Genomic DNA, 18,695 nt, shown 5'->3' on the forward strand with positions numbered 1-18,695 from the left:
TTTCCTTTCGGAGACGCATCTTTTCAAAAGAGGGGGCCTCTGTACCCCATACAGCAATGTAATTCTCTTCTTCATGTTTGAATAATAAGGGTTCCAGGCTAGCTTGCTGGATTTGTGCGACTTTTCTCTCTCGGGATCTCCACTTGAAAATCCCCTTGGGATTAATTCCAGAAATGAGCTTTGTGGAGGAAAGTCAAAATTAAGTCCAACATGAAAGGAAGAATTATGTGGCACCACTGGGAGTTTGTTGGAGTGGTTAAGGCTCTGGTTTGGAGGTAACAGAAGAATAAAAGGCGGGTTATTTAGGGCACGGATGGGGAACTTGTGGCCGACGGAGACTCCTCAGTTGCCCTCCTAAGTTCACCTGTCTCTGACATTTGTGTGTGTGTGAACATCTCCAAGTCACCTGTCATTCAGAAGGCCTTTTTCATGCCTAGCTACATGGTAAGATTTGTGAGAACAGCTGGGGAGTAGATCTATATATTTATAGTCCCCAAACTGTTCCATTCCAGAAATGGATTCCAGGCCTACAAACTTTCCTCGGAAGGGAACAATTGGAGGAAAAACCAGATTGTTTCATGTCTGGAAAAGTTATACAACAGTTACATGGTTCCTATGGTCATAACACTTTACTTCTACATGGACATACAGTTTGCATATCTAGTGCCTTTAAATCTTTCTTCCAAAATCGCCGAGGGGAGAAAGTTAAAAGGAATTACAGTAAACGCTTTCTGATATTTGGGGACAAATAAGGAACTCTAATAACTTGCATGGCCTCCGTGTGTAGCATATCCCAAATGTTACGGAGGAGGGAAAAAACAATTTCATGGTAGATGTTATAGAGTTTTCATAATCAATAGGGTCATCCCCTTGGGATAAAACCAATTTAAGCTTGTACTTTAAGGGCGGGGGGAATTACAAATATTGACATACCATAAGTACAAAGTATGTTTTCCAAAGGGTTCTTACAAGAACTTGTACAAGACATCATACGTTAATATAACAAATGAGACGTAACCTCCGAAAATAAAAAGCAGACATACCTCTGTTGTGGTCCTGAACATTACGTCTTTAACAGAAACTTTGAGATCGGAGGAACAAATAACATGGAAAGAATACAGATATTCATTGCTCGTTCATAACTATAAGAGCCTGTTTCTAGTCACTTCACTCCATGAGTCTGATGGAGTGAACTTAAGTCAACGAATGCATCTGCTACCAACTTCTTTCTCTCAGTCTCGAAGGTGCTACAAGATCCCTTTGCGTAACATCTGATGGGTGTGATAATTCCTATCTGTGCCCTGGAAGATGGCATTCGTTTGAGAATACGTTTCAATGTTAGGACTCCATCCTCCTCCTAAGCACTTTCCCATTTTAGATTTCAGTGTGAAGCATTCCAGGTTACATATCCCATATTCTACGGAGCACCTTGCTCAACCTTGTTCCATGGAGAGTTAGTTGAGTTTCCAGCAGGCATTGTCTCTGCTTGCATGCTGAGGATGTCTGGTACCTCTGTAGTGTTCCCACTTGTTCTTTACTACTGTGTAGTGGTACTTGGTGTACTCCATTATCTTGTTCAACGCTCTGGTCTGTTGGGGAGCTCAGTTATTAACTGTAGCTTAGTTCTCAAAGAGTATAGATCAGGGTTGGACAATTGTATGGTGGCTAGGGACCAGTTGCATACCCTCTGTCACCCATTCTGGGTTGGATGCCCTCACAGCAAGCCCAAGCTCATTATCCTCTGTTGTGCTTCTCAAAATGGCTGCAGGAACTTTCATTGCATTGTTGCCTGTCGCCAATTTGTAACGGACTGCAAAGAAAAACGGAGTATTTTTGACAGGTACTGCTTGTGGGGTTGGGTTACTGTCATGTGTTTGGAGACATTCTGCATGTTTTGAGGACAAATTTGTTCTTGTTTTTTAAATTAAGGGTGGAGTTATATGCTTTGCGGGCTGGCGGGGGACTTCAGGCACCACAGAAATGGGGTCCAGGGGTTGCATGTGGCCCAGGAGTCACACTTTGCCACCCCTGCTGTGCAAGGAGGGAGGGGATGATGGGATTTATTGTAGTGTATTGTATGGATCCTTGATCTTGTTGGAGAGATGGGGTAGAAATAATAATAATAATAATAATAATAATAATAATTATTATTATTATTATTATTATTTGCTGCAGAGATTGGTGGGGGGGCGGGGGAGAAAGATTTTAGAAGGAACTCTTGGGTTTTCCCTGGGAAAATCCAGTCACACCGATACGCTGTCTGTATGCATTCTCCTTTCTGAAGGCTTCTTCCTAGTCCCAGGAATAGGGGATATTGCTTTAGGATGAAATTTCTCCCAAAGATCTTGTCCCTTCCGTCACTCTTCCAGCTTGCTACCTGGACCGTATCCTTCGGTGTACATCTCGACTTGGCTAGTCATGGGAGTTTTTTGGTTTCTGGAAATAACATGGAATAGATCTGGGAGAGAAAGGCAAAGGGGGTGGAAATCGCATTGGCAAGGATCTCATTCCAAGGATGTTCCCTTATTCTGTCCCAGCCGCGCGGAGCAGGTGGCGTGTTCGCTGGTTGTTCGGTTTGCTTGCTTAGCCTTGTCTTTGCAAGCCATTGCTGCGTGAGCACAGTTTGTTCAGAGGGCTTTTAGTGTTCCCTTGGGGCTGGTTATCTGCCACAACAGAGGGAGTTGGGCGTTTGGTCAGCATGTTTGCCTTTTGTACGCCGCGTCCTGCGGGGACTGTTTGGATGCCGTTTAGTTTAGGGCTTTCCTCTAATCACTGTAACAAGCCTGAGCAAAGAAGCAAAATGAAGAAGGCAGCAGTTCCATTCATGCCATGTTTTGGGGAGAGAGGATTAGCCTGCCTTTGTCGTTGCCACACATTGAGTGAAGGAATGAGTCCCTCCATCTCCTGAACATTGTAGGACTAAACCCTAACATTGCCAAGAGAACCACAAAGGGAGAGCAAATCCTTACACACCATTTTAAAGGTGCGGCAGTGTTTTCTGAAGAGCACGCTTTTGCCAGACAGAACCAGCACAATGCAAAAAGCTTGGATGCTCTACAAGGCAATAAATGCTCCCGACTGAGAGGTGACAGACTGGAGGATCAAAATCGCATCGGCCATGGTGGTTGCTGTTCATTTCCACTTTTCTCTTTTGTGTGTCTTTAAAGAATGCTTGGAGAGGTAGCGCTTTTGAACCGTCCTGTAAAAATGGTTCCAGAACTAAAAATGCCTACAAAGTATATGACTGTAGGCCTGAAGTCGAAACTCTTCAACCCCATAGAGTTCAGTGGGGGATATTTAACTTGGGCCCATTGTTTGCAAAGATGTCTTTTTGACTGATCAGACTTCTTAGCCTGTTTGATCCCAGAAGCCTCACATGGATTACAATACATGTAAACACAACAGGCACAGCTTAAAATAGAGATTAAAAAAACAATGAAGAAGCTTTATTCTTCAACCTAACCTTTCCTTAAGAAGCCGGTGGTTTAAATTTCATCAGGAGAAGAGTTTTAGGGAGCATGTATATATGTATTTATTTAATTTGTATGCCACTTTTCTCCTGGAGTGGAACCCATAAACACACACAGCAGGGAAATACTAGCTTAGCTCTTCAGTTCCAGCATGCCCTGCATAATGTGCTGCTGCAGAAAAGTCTCACTCCCCAATTCGATTGCCAAATTGTCAAAATCGTATCCTTTACTAGCCTTCCTATCAGGTGGTTATAGATCTGTTAGGCTCTTTTCTTTCGCTTCATTTCTCGAAAACTGTTCTCCAGTTGTCTCTCTACATTTCACAGCTGCTTGGAGATGACAGAATATATTTTGCATGGAACCAGAATACATTTCACTTCAGATAGACCACCTACTCTGGTTGCTTCCGCAAAGAGACTGTGTCAACAAGGGAAGGGACATTTCCATCGGAGTTTCATCTCATACTTGCAAATAGCACTGATGTGATGCTGTTATTCTGTTTTGTTTTGTTTTCCCCTCCCATTAAACCCTGCTGCCTTTTATTACCAGCATGTATCATCCTGTTGCGCCGATGTGGTTTAGGATTACTATTACAGCCAGTATCATTTGAACCAAGTGCAAATTTCTATTACTGTAGTCACAGAAATTGTCATTTTCTTTTGCTTTATCTGGTTTCCTGTATCAATTCTTGCGTAAGAACAACAGCGGAGGCCATGTTATCACCTCTCCTCCTTCTCTTCACTGGAATTGACGGATGAAATATTAAAAGTTGCTGTTGACCCGAGGGAATAGTTAGTCATTCAGAGACTATGTAGTTCTCAAGGCCTGGTGTAGCTTAGTTATCCAGCCAGGAGGGCTTACATATGTCCTGGAGCAGTTGGTAAAGAGCTCTTTTGTGTTCATTTAAGAGGATGCCTAGAAAGATACGGCGGAGTTTATGTACCGCTGGGCAAAAAGGTGGACAGCTGTGGAAATGCCAATGCGACTATATCCCTCTTGGATTTTCAGTGTGGTTTATTTTATTTACTGATAGCAACAGCAGGAGTAAAAGTTAACTGTATAAAATTAAAGAGGGGGAAAACCTCAATCATCCATTCATATTAAAATAGACTAGGCCACTTAGGTCTTTAAGACCCATTTAAAAACATCCAGAGTTGGACCTTCATCCCTGCCCCTTGGCAAGGCATTCTACAAGGATGGGGATGCCCCAAGACAAGACTGAACCAAATCTAGAACAAATTGAAAGGCATAGATGTGTTACTCTGGAAAATCAGCATGCAAAGGGGTCTTGTAGCACCTTTGAGACTAACTAAAGGAAGAAGTTGGTAGCATGAGCTTTCGTAGACTTCACGCATCTGAGGAAGTAGGCTGAAGTCTACGAAAGCTCATGCTTCCAACTTCTTTCAGTTAGTCTCAAAGGTGCTACAAGATCCCTTTGCGCACCTAGAACAAATGTTTGTCTGGGTTTATCTTGTTGACCTTCTCTGTGCAAAGGGATCTTGTCGCACCTTCAAGACTGATAAGAAAGGAATTGGTATCATAAGCTTTTGTTGACCAAGTCTACTTCATCAACACAGCTATGATTTTGAATTCTGACCTTCTGTGCATTTATCGGCAAAGCCATCAGCCAATTTAAAGCTCCCCCCCTTTTATGTTACAACCAATGCTTTCTCTTTATTACCGACCTCGAGTGCTTTTATCTTTTTGAACTTCATTTAATGAGTGATGTGTTTGAATACTGTAATAGTTTAATTCTATGGTAATGCTCACTTTTGTATGTTTTTAATTGTATAGTTCTTTTTATTGTAAGATACTTTGAGTCCCAATTTTGGGATATATGTGGGATGATGATGATGATGATGGAGGCAATCTTTTGCTTTACACTTCTCCTTTTCCCTTGCTTCCATGCTGTTTTCAAAAGGGCCGTGGGCCCAGGTCAGCCAGAAGAAAGCCAGCCGACTGATGGGTTAAGAAGACAGGATCTCTGACCATCAAATAGAAGCAGGGTTGAAAATACCTGGGCTTTTCCTGTTCAGTTTGTTATTATCTGTCGGTTCAAAAGAGGCCTGAGCTTCTGTTGCCCTTTTCCTTGTAATGCTCTTATTGTTGTGGAAGTGCTGCTCGCTTGCTTTGCAGTTGGTGGCATACAATGGAAGGCATAGGCTCTCTCCTTAGCCAGAAGGCCTTGGGCTATAAGCTTTCAGAGGCACACCTGACATTGGCATTAAAATATATTTAACAATCTCTCCCAGAAATTCAAAATGAGATGGATTCTATTACAGCCGTAAGGTATTGGCTGGATATCACAATATATTTTCCCAGCGTGAGCCTGTCTTTAATGTCAAATGAACAATTTCCCAAACAATGATGGAGTGTGAGCAGCCTCATAAGAATGGCCTGGGTTCCTCTGTTACCTGGCCTGGGCTGCCTGTCTAAGAAGGCCTTCTTATAATGCCTCTGCCTTGAAAAGAAGTGACTATAATGCGCTGGGAGAGATAAGGACGTCCACAGCACCACTTTGGGAATGGATTTTGGCACAGAAATAGGAACAAACAAGGCAAGTGCTAGTCAGGTCAGGGTAATAAAGGTGCAAATAGTCCAGTTTTGGTTATGCGCCTTCTGTTTCAGCACTGCACAATAGCAGCTGAAGTTGAGCCTCTGTGCAGGACAGTGTCAGGTTCAAGTATTCATTACATTATCACATTGGATGTGTAGATTTAATGCTCAGGAGCCAAAGTTTAGCTCTTTGCAAGTCTGTCTGAAGCATGACCAGTTTTGGAGGAGATGGAATATATTCCTCAACCCCTATCCAAAAGAAGAATGAGGACATTCTACCACAAGACGGGAATTATGGAGGCCTCCAGATGTTTCTGGAGTGGAGTTCCCAGCATTCCTCATCACTGCATTGCCTATTCCAGGTAGTTCTGCTGGGAGCTGCACTTCCGAACATTTGGAGGGCCACAGGATCCTCCTGTTCTGCAACCCTTGTTCTTCAGTCAGTTCCCCAAATGCATCACTCCGAACATTGAAATGTTGTGACAATCTCATCATAAAGAGGCCATCCTGTTAGTAATTCTTTTGGCTTTATTTCATTTTTGCCCTCTTCTCAAAGTGAATGTGTCACCACACTTCAGCCAGATGGAGGCATGAGTGGGAAGGAAATGTAACACAACCTAATGAAATAGGTATAATAAAATCTTAATGCATAGCCTGTAGCTCTTGAAATCTGTGGCTTTTTTGGGGGGGGGGGGAGGTGCGCATATGTGTAAAAATGTTGGCTTCTTGCTCTGTGCAGATCCTTAGAGGTACATGCAGTCTGCAGTTCACGTTGCTTCCAACAATTCACAAGTGGCAAAAGTGCATGGATGTGCCTCCTCTTTGGTTTTGAGCTGTAGTGTCCTGTCTTTATTGTGTTCTTATGGGACAGCAGTATTGTCGCTGGATACCTCTACAAACAGCCATAGTGTGTGCTTACATGCATATAAAACACATTGTGCAAGTAAAGCCTGATCACATTCAGCCAGACAACTCCCTTTTCTTCATGCACTTGTTCCCCCGCTGGATAATTCCAGGGCCCTTGACTGCTTGAATGAAATTTTAAGCCTTGTGTTGTCATTTCTATATTAGTTTTTTAAACGCCTTTGCAAGAACCGTGTCACCAGTGGGGTTTTCCCCATAGTTGTTCTGTCGCTTAAATCCGGTGTCTGAGCAGCGGGCTGCGTGTCACTAGAGGGCACTAAAACAGCTGCGAGATCTTTCATGCGCAAGCATCTGTGGGGTCTTCTGCAAAACTCTGCTCGGGAATGGAAAATGGCCTTTTACGTTTATAGTTTTGCTTTTAAAATGGAACCACTGTGAAATCATAAGGCCATAATACAAATTCGGCAGGAGGATTTATCGACGGCCGGGGAAGCGTTGGGCATCAGTTTTAGCTGCTGATTTGACCCAATGTTTTTTGCTCTGTAGGTAAACAAAAAAATAAAATAAAAATAAAGCCAGGTGCATTTTCCTCTCCCTTTTCCTTCCTTTCCTTTTGTAGTTTATTGAGCAAGCTGGCTGTATAAGCAGCTGCTTGGTGGGCGACACAAAGCACCCCCTCCCTTTAAAAAGGAGACTTGGAGTTTTGGGTGCATTTTCTCATAGAGGCTTACAATAAATCAAGCAAGTAGAAGATTTCTGGCATAAACAAACACTTTGAAGCTTCCCAGTCTTCTGTCCTCTTCTAATATCCTCCTGGAGCTTTTCTTTTTTCCATTCCGTGATGCTCTTACCAGCTAATTTAGCTCTTTTTTTGTATGCCAATGGAGAGTTAGAGTCCACCTTTGCCTGCCGTACCTGACCATCTTTATTGGGAATCACAGAGGCTAAGAGAAGAGCCATCACCATTACCAGGACAAGTGCAGTAAATGGAGTAAACACATCCGCATCGCATGCCTCTGTGGACCAGGGCCTGGGGCAGGCATTGATGGAGCATCAGTCTGTGGATATTTTTTTACTGAGCATTCAAGATTTTTTAGGCAGAGGCCTGACTGATCCCCTGTCAACTGTTCTACTTGGAAAACACACAGAGTGGGGTGACACTGGTGTTCTGAGACCTTAAATATGGTCAGGACAGTATGTAGAGAGAGCTTGTAGCACCTTTGAGACTAAGTGAGAGAAAGAAGTTGGCAGCATGAGCTTTCGCAGACTTCAGTCTACTTCGTCAGATGCATTTGGAGCTCAAGTCGACTTTTAAGTACAAAATCTCATGCTGCCAACTTCTTTCTTTCAGTTAATCTATAAAAGCTGTCACCTGTTCTGGGCACCACAGCTCAAAAAGGATATTGAGAGGTTAGAGCATCTTCAAAGGAGGGCGACCAAAATGGTGAAAGGTCTAGAAACCACTCCTTATGACTTAGGAAGCTAGAGATGTTTAGCCTGGAGATGAGAAGGTTAAAGGGTGATATGATAACCCCATTGAAATACTTGAAGAGGTTTCATATTGAGGATGGAGCAAGCTTGTTTTCTGCTGTTCCAGAGAATAAGAGCAATGGATTCAAACTACAGGAAAAGAAATCCCACCTCACCTCAAGAACCTCTTGACAGTAAAAGCTGTTTGTCAGTGGAACACATTCCCTCAGATGGTGATGGAGTCTCCTTCTCTGGAGGCTGGATGACCATCTGTCGGAGGTGCTATGCTTGTGAATGGGGTTAGAATGGATGGTCCTTGTGGTCTCTACTAATTCTATGATTCTATATTACTGATTTTACACAACTATATCTTTAAATGGTCAGGACAGTTCCTCTACCTGTAGGCAAGCCTGATTACCTCCTTTCCTTTGGGTCAACTGGACATTTTCCAATACCTTTTGGGTCCCCCCCCCCACCACCACCACCATTTGATGATGTATCCTTCCATATTAATGGATCTCCTACTACTGATGCCCACCTCTCCCGTTCTACTGGCAACTCTTCCATATGCAGAAAGTTGTCCTCCTGCCACAGCTATGCGCGCCTAATGGCGCACATAAGGGACCAACTGGTTGGAACCTTTGCTGTGTAAATGCAGGATGCAAGCCGGCCCCATGCCTTTGGGCCTTGCTTTCTAGATAAGTGGAGTCATGCCTGCTTCATGCCCCCTCCTTTCTGTTGATGCAAAGTTCTCTGCCAAGTGCGTGCCTGTCTTTTCTGAAGGCACAAGTTTAACTTCGCTGTTGTCTCACATTGATGGGAAATTAATCAGCTATTCTAGGATCTGGCTCATCACTTAAACTGCTATAAATATATTTCACCTCTCGGGAAAAGTGCAACACGAAATGTCTCTTAGTAGCTTGGTGAGGAAAAGCTGACACAATTCAGTAATGAATTGGCCACAATTTGGAGTCCCGTGATTTCAGAGGACTGCAGTACTGCATTTGTTTGGTGCTGTGTCTCACTGCAGTTTTAAAGGTCCCCCTCTTTCACGTTGCATGCTATAGAGAAATCCCAACCATTTGGTACTTGGAGATTCTCCCCTTCAAATTATTATTCTGAGTGACTTAAGTTTGGATAATTTGTTAATATGTGTGATAAGTTCAACTATTCCATGATAAAATTAGTTGAGGAAAATGACCCACAGTGTCTTATGCTGAGCTTTTTAATGCCATGAGTACAATTTGTAGAAGCAACTTCTACATAGTAAGCTCACTGAAAAATGAATATCACTTGGATTCTCTTCTGCCTTTGCTTTGCCCCTGCCCATCCTAACTGGTGACATTTATGTATCTTCTAGGGCTATCATGATCCCACTAAAACCAAAGTGCTCCACTTCAGTATGAACCCAGCCAGCCTGGCCAAGCAACAGCGCCTTGAGGAGCAGGCGCAACTGCGGGAAGAGTGCGAACGCTTGAGAGAAGTGGTCAGAGCCCTGGAAGGAGGAGGAGCGCTCCCAGAAAAACTTGAGGGAGCTGTAAATCTCCAATCGACCCAAGAAATTGCAGGTTTGTGTTTGCATCTGTCCTCTCATTGATTCCACGTTTGTCATTCTGCCATTGTTGTTTGAACCAGTACTGAATGGAGAACATTTTAGTGGGATCGGGGCCTTGGGGTCGAACTGTAAAAATGACATTAGCATGTCATTATCTTTATCCTTGAGAAGTTGCAGTTGATGCCTCTGACTTGGGAAGGCAGGGACGGAGATTGTGAGAAAGTACAAGAGGCCAAGGGCCTTGCGTTTTGTGAGAGTGGCATTGCATAAAAGTCTTTTACATGTCTGAAAAGTTGCACAACCTTCCTTTCCACACGAGGGACTCTCTTCCTCCAGATCTAGCTGTGAGCCCCTGGAAGCTGGGGTTTGTGGTAGGCTGATAAAGTGAGCTATGAATGAACTGGGATAGTCACATGTGTCCGGAACATCCTACTGCTTGCTCATGCAAACCAAGCATATAGCAGGATAAATCACTTTGTGGTTGTAACCTCTTCCTCTTCATTATATAAAAAGGGCATAGAAAGAGAGAGAAAAAGGTTTTCCTTTTTGTATCTCGGCTAAATCATTGGCTTTGGAGCTGAGCAGCTGTGGCTTCGGTTGTCCAGTTGGACATAGTTTGTGCTGGGCTTGCCAACGCATTGCCTTTGTCAGCCGCATAGGTGGCACCTCTTCTTGGAGCAGATGGGCAGAGTCAACCTCTTCATGGCTTCTCCCGGTGCTTAGCCAGCAAGCAAACAAGCAGAGTGGTTGGGTCAGTTGCGCTGTAATTTATCGCTGAACGTTCCTCTTTAAATCACGCTAAGTGAGACTCTTGTGCTCCGTCTAGCATGTCTTAATGCCTTCGTGACCCACGGGGCTTGTTTGTGCTTTGAATTTACTGTGGGCTAGTGCCGCGTCGCATTTGCTTAAGTCTGCATGTGACCCGCTGCAGTGACTCCACAAACATCTGGGCATCAGTGTAGGCGCTGCTGGAATAGCTGTGTTGCTCAATGGAGTGGCAAATCTTCCCTTTGAAACTTTAAATACGACATCGAAATAAGCGCAGGCAGGGATTCTGACCGGATCCCATCTCTGTGTGTGGACTCAGCCTTTCTCATGCTCTCTTTTGGTTCTACTAGGCATTCCTGTTTCCTTCCAGTTTGGGCTGTTGTACCTTTATTGTGGATATTGTGGATTTGCATATCTGTAGTAAGAGGTTTCATAACCGTATCACTCTGCTTCAGTGGGAACATGGGATTGTGGATTCAAACCAACAAAGTGTGGTGAAGGAAAAAGAGCTTTATCCTTAGATGAGATATTTGATGTGGAAAGATAGGTGTCCTGTAAACTCAATCATGTTGCAGTGTTTAAAGGAGGAAGATGGCAGATTGCAAATGTGCTGCAAGTTCTAGAAACCCGTAGCACGCCAATCCCTGTTGGTTTAGTTACAAACTGAGATTTGGCGAATCTCTTTGGCGGAGTTTAAAATTGTGTTAAGTCAGAAACTCAGAGCAGAAGACCAGCCACCTCTCCCCCGCGACACAGTTATCTATCTGAGGAAAAAGGAATCAAACCCGTTGTTCAGAAGGTACTTTAAAAAATACTTTTGCTCACTAACTTGCTTATGTTTAATCTTATACACAGGTCCAGCTACTTGATAAATGAGAAAAGAAGAAATCTGAATATTAGCAGGAAGAAATGGAGTTTTCCATGCTTCATGGTGGATAGTCAAGGAGAGAGAGCAGGCAGAAAGGCTGGGACAGTAATTCCCAATTAAACTTTATTTATATAGTGCTGTAGATTTACTTCTCCAAATGTTTTGGACTTCAGCTTCCAGAATCCCTGACTGTTGACTAAACTTGCTCAGGCTTCTGGGGCTTGAAGTCCAAAACAGATGGAAGACCAAAGTTTGGGAATCGTTGGGCTTGGGGAATCATAGAATCATAGAATAATAGAATCGTAGAGTTGGAAGAGACCATAAGGGCCATCTAGTCCAATCCCCTGCCATGCAGGAAATCACAATCAAAGCAAACATAGGACGTTTGCCATAAACATGTTGTTTTTTGCCCTCGAGTCATTTCTGACTTACAGTGACCCTAAGGCGACTCTTATCACAGGGTTTTCTTGGCAAATTTCATCGGAGAGGGTTTCCCATTGCCGTCCTTTGCGACTGAAAGACTGTGACTTGCCCAAGGCCACCATATGGGTTTCCATAGCTGAGTGGGGATTCGAACCCTGGTCTCCTAGTCCAACACTCAAACCACTCCACCACACAGGAAGATTTCCATAAACACGCTTTCCCCTAAACTCCTAGAGAGATCATGCAGTCTAAGCATGGTAGAATTCGGCATGAAAAGTTTACTTTTGCCAACGGCCTTCCAATGTTGGAGGGGACCATTTATTGTCTCATATCAGTCACACTGAGACCGCTGCAGCGAAGTATTGCCTTTGGCTGTCCCAGTGATACGCTGGAGCGTAATCTGCTCTTATGAATCCATTCCCTCTGAAGTCTGAGCTTTCTGGTTCATCATCATTCATTGTCGTCTCTTCCAGACTTCCTTTAGCCATGTATCTGGCTCCTCCTGACCTCTCAGAGTTTCTCTCTCATGCCAGACTGTTTTGTTTTGCCATCGTTCCCTGGGAGAGCTGGCTCCAGGCCTTGTTGTGCATTGGGCAGTCTAATCCCATTAAAACTTTTCGCTGCCAAATATTTGGAGAGGAGAGGGGTAGTTGTCTGAAGAACTCACATCAAAGAGCTTCCCTCCTCCTTTTCTTTGGTTTTTCTTCACATTGAGTTCTGCAGTTCTGTTTGTGACAGCTCTTGCACTCCTTGCACTTGGGACTTTCCAGAGGACTCTGGCCAGTCACTGTGAACAGTTGGACTTACTAGCTAGACTCTGGAGACCTTGGCTTGTCCTACTGCAGCACCAAAGTTATCGCCACCCTTGAACCAACGCTGCCACCACAGACATGGTGTTTCTGAACTTGACCACTCTATAATAGCCCCACTGCAGCATTCCCAGGGGCACAAGTCTATATTGCAAGAATGATTTACTAACCAGAGGTTCAGCATGCAGGTAAAGGTTACTCTGAGTACATAGGCTTATGGTTACAGAATTTCAAAGCTTAGTTGACATATGCAAACATGCCCCGAGTTTTTTGTGTCACTTAAGATCAAACTTGCTGTGTGTATGCGTGTTTTGTCTCATCAAGGTACTGATGTCTTCTCCAGAATTATTAATTTGTCAATACTACAATTGCAGCATCTTATGTAGCAAATAAAATGGTGTGAAGCGATGTGCTCAGTTCTCCCCATCCCTTCTCCCCTGCTGCTTTCCCATATACCCCGCTAGTGCTAAAATCCTTGTAAAATCTTGTTGTGCTTTGCTGTTGATTTTACTTCAGCTTTACTCTGCGGTTGTTAAAAATCTGTATCGGTTTTACAACACGTTTTTATGATGTGCTTATACTTTATGGTTGCAACCTCTGTTTTGTTAACTGCCCAGAGACCGGGTGGTAAAGAAATGTAAGTAAATAAGTAAGTACGCAAGCGAATTGATACATAAATGTTACTAATTTAAATTTAGGGTGAATAATAACCTGTATACCTGGTGGAAGCTGGACTCTTGACAGGTCCGGTCAGTCAACCTCCATGCGGTAAGACGTGGTTGTACAAGTAAAGGGTGCTATTAATTTTACGGTTTTGTTTTAATAGATGTGTGTATTGCTTTGGAAAGCTGTCGGAGGGGAAGCAACCATGTGTGCTGCTCTTAAAAATCAATCACAAGCCAGTCCCAGTAGGTGTGCTGGACTACAAATTCTGTGTCCTGAGTTGTCATCTCAACTTGTAAAGCTTCCAATATGGATGTCATTTCACTGGCCAGCTTCGTGATGCTCAGAAAGCGTGTTGTGATCCATAGCAGTTTTAAATTTAAGGTTCAATGGGTTATAATTACAGCCACAAAAAAATAATCAAGGAAATATTAAGGATGGCCGTGCTGATGGGTTTTGAGTCTAATACGCTGGCCGCTATTAAAACCTTGCAGTGGTTGGGAATGCGCCATGTACTCGCTGATGGCGGTTCTGACTTGTGGGTTAGGCAATAAGGAATTTTTTTACGGTGGGTGCTAAAGCTCATTAAATGTGACTCCATTAAAAGCCAAGGTTACGCTGGACTCTAAATCTCTTTCCGCGCAGCCGGTGGAAGCTGTATCACAGTTTTGGCAACTGGCCACGGGGTTCATTGGTGCTTCCCCCTCATTTGCTTTGTAATTGCCTGCATTAAAATGGACGACATGGCTATTGAGAATGAGGACTTTGAATGGCGTGCTTTGTGAACACCGCTCCTCCCCTATCCTTTCCCCTTTTGTGGTACAACAATGGGAAAATGGAATGGACCAGGGCTTCTTAATGGGGCAGAGCAGCAGTGGCTCCATTACCAGAAGGTGATATAATGCTTCCGAGTTTGGGATCAGATTATTAGATTTGACTCATGAAACAGTGCTGATAAAAAGTCAGGTTGCTGTGTATGGAGTGGTCATCCCAAATTCCTTTGTCCTCCAAAAATATGTTTATGTGGATAGAAAAGAGAGGACTTTCTGTTCAGTTGATGTTGTTGATGCATGCCTTCAAGTCATTTCTGACTTATGGCAACCCAAAGGTGACACTACCGTGACGTTTTCTTGGCAAGTGTTTTCATAGGTGTTTGCCATTGCCATCCACTGAGCCTGAGAGAGTGTACCCAAGGGATTCAAACTTGGCCTCCAGAGTCGTAGTCCAACACGCAAACCACTACACCTTCCTAGCTCTTGCCATTCAGTTGCTACCTTCATTCCTTCTAACTCGGAGCCTCTGCTTCTCTTGACCCTTTCCTTCTTTCCTTCCTATCACATGTCTAACTTTACTCTGGTTTAATTTCCCACATGTCATCTTGATACTTTAAAACTATGCAAACTTAAATAGCTGCAGTGGTGTTATTGTTAGCTACTTGGGCACAACCCTCTATAGAATTCCTGAGTTACTAGTGAGCGGGTCTATTGCACCACAGATCAATCTAGACAATTAATTTCTGTCGGGGAAATTACAGGGAGAGAAAGCAAGGCAACCCCTTTGGATATATATATTACTCATGTCTTTCTCCTGGTGTCAGCATAGTGCCTTTGTGTGGGAGAGGAAAGGAGGGTGTATCTGTGGTGGTTAGGGGTGCTTCACTCAACTCCTCCAATTCTTCTTTCATTAATGATCTGACATTTTCGCCCCTACTCTCTTCCATCTTTAGAGTCTTCAAGCATAATACGTTATTGTCTCACTTTTCTCCTTCCAACATTACAGAGCTAGAATGCCTGAGCGAGACCTTCATCCTTTTTTCTTTAACTAGAGCCAAGGTACTTCAGCAAGTCACAGGAGTAAGCCAGCTTGCCTCTTTAAGAGCGACGTATTGGTTGAGTAGCTAAGGAAACACAGGGCAGGGTGTTCACACATGTCTTTGGTTTGCAACCAACTCAACTGCATGCTGGCCTTTGGTCATGTAGTCAAAAATATGGATTTCCCTCCCAAAATTAGAATTTTCCATTCCGCTGTGCAGCACTATTTGGAGACTGCCGCTGCTGCTTTCATTTGTGCCCATCTTGAATATGCTGCCGTGCTGTCTTACCCTTGGCAGTGCTCACATTATCCGTGCGCCGATTTGCCTCACAGTCTTTCCCATTGGTTTACCAGTTGTACTGGGCATTCAGCTTAATGGGATATCTGCCTGTTTGAGATTGTAAAGCTCGCCATGTGCTTTTGCTGATGGAACGTCTTATACGTTCTAACTAGGTTCACATGTTGGAGGTGGTGATGGCAGCAGATACGGAGTTCCTCCTTCCAGCTGAGTATATGCCTTTGAAACTTGATTAACAGATAGATCTGTCTGGTATTGATAATACCAGGGGCATCTTGGTGGAATTGAAGCTGGTATTCTGTGTTTGGGGGAAACTTGCAGAGTCTTCCTAGATCTTATGGAATTGTCTGAAAATGTTTTGTTAGAGATGTGAAGTCAAAGGCTTTCATGGCCGGCATCCATAGATTTTTGTGGGGTTTTTTGGGGCTATGTGGCCATGTTCTAGAAGAGTTTATTCCTGACATTTTGCCAGCATCTGTGGCTGGCATCTTCAGCAGCATGCTGATGAAACATCAGGAATAAACTCTTCTAGAACATTTCAGGGGGCAGAGCACTCATTTAGTTTGCCCGCCTTGGTAGCTACACCTCTGCAGCCAACCAATTCCATAACTACAGAGACAACTCTTGGAATATGGACTAGACTCAGAGGGTCTTTTTTCCTTTTTAAGCTGCTGCTTGGAAAGCAGACAAAAGGTTTTTGTCAGGAAAGTAGTCATTTAGTTTTGCAGAGAACTTCAGCCGAAAACATCCCTATGATCGCTGTCATGATGAGCCCTTGTAATGGAGATTATTAATTGGAATTAAATTGGGTAATGAATTAACATTAAAATAATCTAATCTTGTTGAAGTGACAAGTTGGAGACAGCAAAATTAGTCACTGTCCAGCCCGCATGCTCTGCTGTTGAGAGAGCCAGAGAAGGAGAGGAAAAGCGTATGCGTGTGCGCACACAGGACCATGTTGCATGGTGGCGAAGGGGAGGGATGCCAATAGGAAAGATCATGGTTGGCTTCTACTACTTTCTGTGCAAAAGGTGGAAGGAAAAATATTAAACCACCACTGACCAGGGTTACAGCACCTGAGGGCTCATTAGACCTCAGTTTCCCTCTTGCTTGCCATGTAAGTACGTATCTAGGATGCTGCGAAGTGCAAGGTTTCCATCTAGTTTTCTCTCTCTGCTGAAAACAAATCTCTTAGGCACAGAGAGCAAGTAACAGGCGAAACTTGAAGAAAGACGGGCCGGATGGGAATGTGTGAGGTGCACACAGACCTCCCACTCCACTACTCCATTCCATGCTTTGAGGGAAACACTGGGCTCTTCTGCGTATCAGTGAACTGCGCCCATATAGCAAGGAGCATATGAGCTTCAGGGACTGTTTTTCAAGGCCTATCAGCCCCTGGCTGCCCCAGCTCTTGGATTGAATCCTGATCTCCAAAGTCATAGCCCATCGCTCAAACCACTACTCCATAATTGTTGTGGGTGAATGCCTTCAAGTTATTTCCAACTTATGGCAAACCTATCATGGGGTTGTTTTGATAAGATTAGTTCAGAGGAGGTTTGCCATTGCCTTCATCTCCGGCTGAGAGCGTGTGACTTGCCCAAGGTCACCCAGTGGATTTCGTGGCCAAGGAGGATTCGAACCCTGTTCTCCAGAGTCCAAGAGTCCAACTTCTAGACCACTCTGGCTCTATTTAGATACTTAGAAGGAGTTAAATTAAATAAAGGGCTTGCTTTTGTCTTTTAACGGATTCTTTTGTTTTTCATTCTAACCCCTTCTGGGAATGGGGATGATGATGATGGTGGTAAGTAGTAGTGATATTGCTGGGAAAACATCAGCGGGGGAGAAAGCAGCAAAATCTCCTCCAAAGCTTAATAGATACGGCCCAAGGTCACCTCCTTTGTGAGTACATTCCGGGGAGCCCTCTGCGTCTTTGTGTAGCGCAGGCTCCAAAGTGTTAGAAATCTTTCCGTCTCCAAAGTAAAACAGAGTCTCGCTCATTGCCTGGCAACAACCCAAAGTTGAATTAAGCATCTGAGGAGCAGGGCTGGAGGAACCTCTCGGAAGAAAGCGTGAAGATCGGGGAAACACAACGTCTTGGTGAAGGGGCCGTGGCTTTGCAAGGCATCGGGGTGACTCCATTAAGGCAGCGAAGGGGAAATTTAGCATCCTTCCACGGTCAGGAGAGCCAGAGGTTACTGATAAAAGTCAGCCGCATAAACAGGGCCAGGCCAAAGGGATCTGTAATGGTTGGCCTCCATCAAAGGCTACCTGGTACCCACCAAGGGCAAAAGCTCTACAGCGTCTTGTAGTTTCTCCTCTGCGATTAGTGACTGGACTCTATGAGAAGTAGTGCTCTTTTATATATTTAAAAAGAAAAGCACCACATTCTGCTGTGTTAAAAGCACAGATGTTGCTGTATAGAAGTTCTGTTTCAGCACAGTTTTACCGTTCCTGGGATTGGGTTTATACAGTATGGGAATTTTTTGTTTAAAATCATGTCTTAATCTCTCTGGACATTGTATGAAATGGAACGGTTAGACTGAAATTATTAAAATGAAAATGGACTTTGTGGCTCCGCCGAATAAGAAAAACAGACAGCCCTTTTCTAGCAAAGAAAAAGAATTGGAGGTGAGGGGGGACAATTAGCAGGAGTCAAAGTCGTAACAAGTGCAAAAGGTGGGAAAGTAAGTGAGATGATGTGATCCAAACTTAGGTTTGCATTCAAACCCTTGCACCAAAGAGCGACTGGATAGAGCTAAATCAGACAGGGGCTTTAATATTTGCAGCAGAAGAGGGAAGAATGTGGCTCTCAGGCCAAATGTGACTCTTGGATCCCTTTCTTGTGGCCTCTGAAGTCTCCTGCCAGTTCTTCAAAGCTTCCATCCCAACCATTAAACAAAATTGGCACAACGTTTAACAGTGTTTGCCCCTTAAACCTCCCCTCTCCCCAACAGGTAAAAATGTGCAAACAACCTCCTAACTTTCTTGTCCCCCGCCTGCGTTTCTTTTTCTCTGTCTTCTCTCCAAAATGCTGGTCACAGTTGACACAGTTTGTTGCATGCCTTCTAGTCCTTACAGAAATCTTAAGGTAAACCCATCATGGGGTTTTCTTGGCAAGATTTGTTCAGAGGAGGTTTGC

At 43.9% G+C, this 18,695-nt stretch overlaps 1 protein-coding gene across 2 annotated transcripts in view; it reads left to right on the top strand.

The window, feature by feature from the left end:
• The window catches only part of LOC149306482 (mitotic spindle assembly checkpoint protein MAD1-like), a 366,682-nt gene that overhangs the window by 187,693 nt on the left and 160,294 nt on the right, over nucleotides 1-18,695 (top strand). For both annotated transcript variants that reach the window (XR_016282433.1, XM_089539539.1), the window contains exon 16: nucleotides 9,721-9,928. Coding sequence is in view for 1 of the 2 variants with exons in the window: in XM_089539539.1 (XP_089395665.1) it covers nucleotides 9,721-9,928 (208 nt within the window). In the remaining variant the exon portion in view is untranslated. The remainder of the gene's footprint in view (nucleotides 1-9,720; nucleotides 9,929-18,695) is intronic.

This window comes from Sceloporus occidentalis, unplaced genomic scaffold, assembly GCF_023333645.1.
Source record: "Sceloporus occidentalis isolate IW3139 unplaced genomic scaffold, rSceOcc1.0.p SCAF_10, whole genome shotgun sequence".
Lineage (NCBI taxonomy): Eukaryota > Metazoa > Chordata > Lepidosauria > Squamata > Phrynosomatidae > Sceloporus > Sceloporus occidentalis.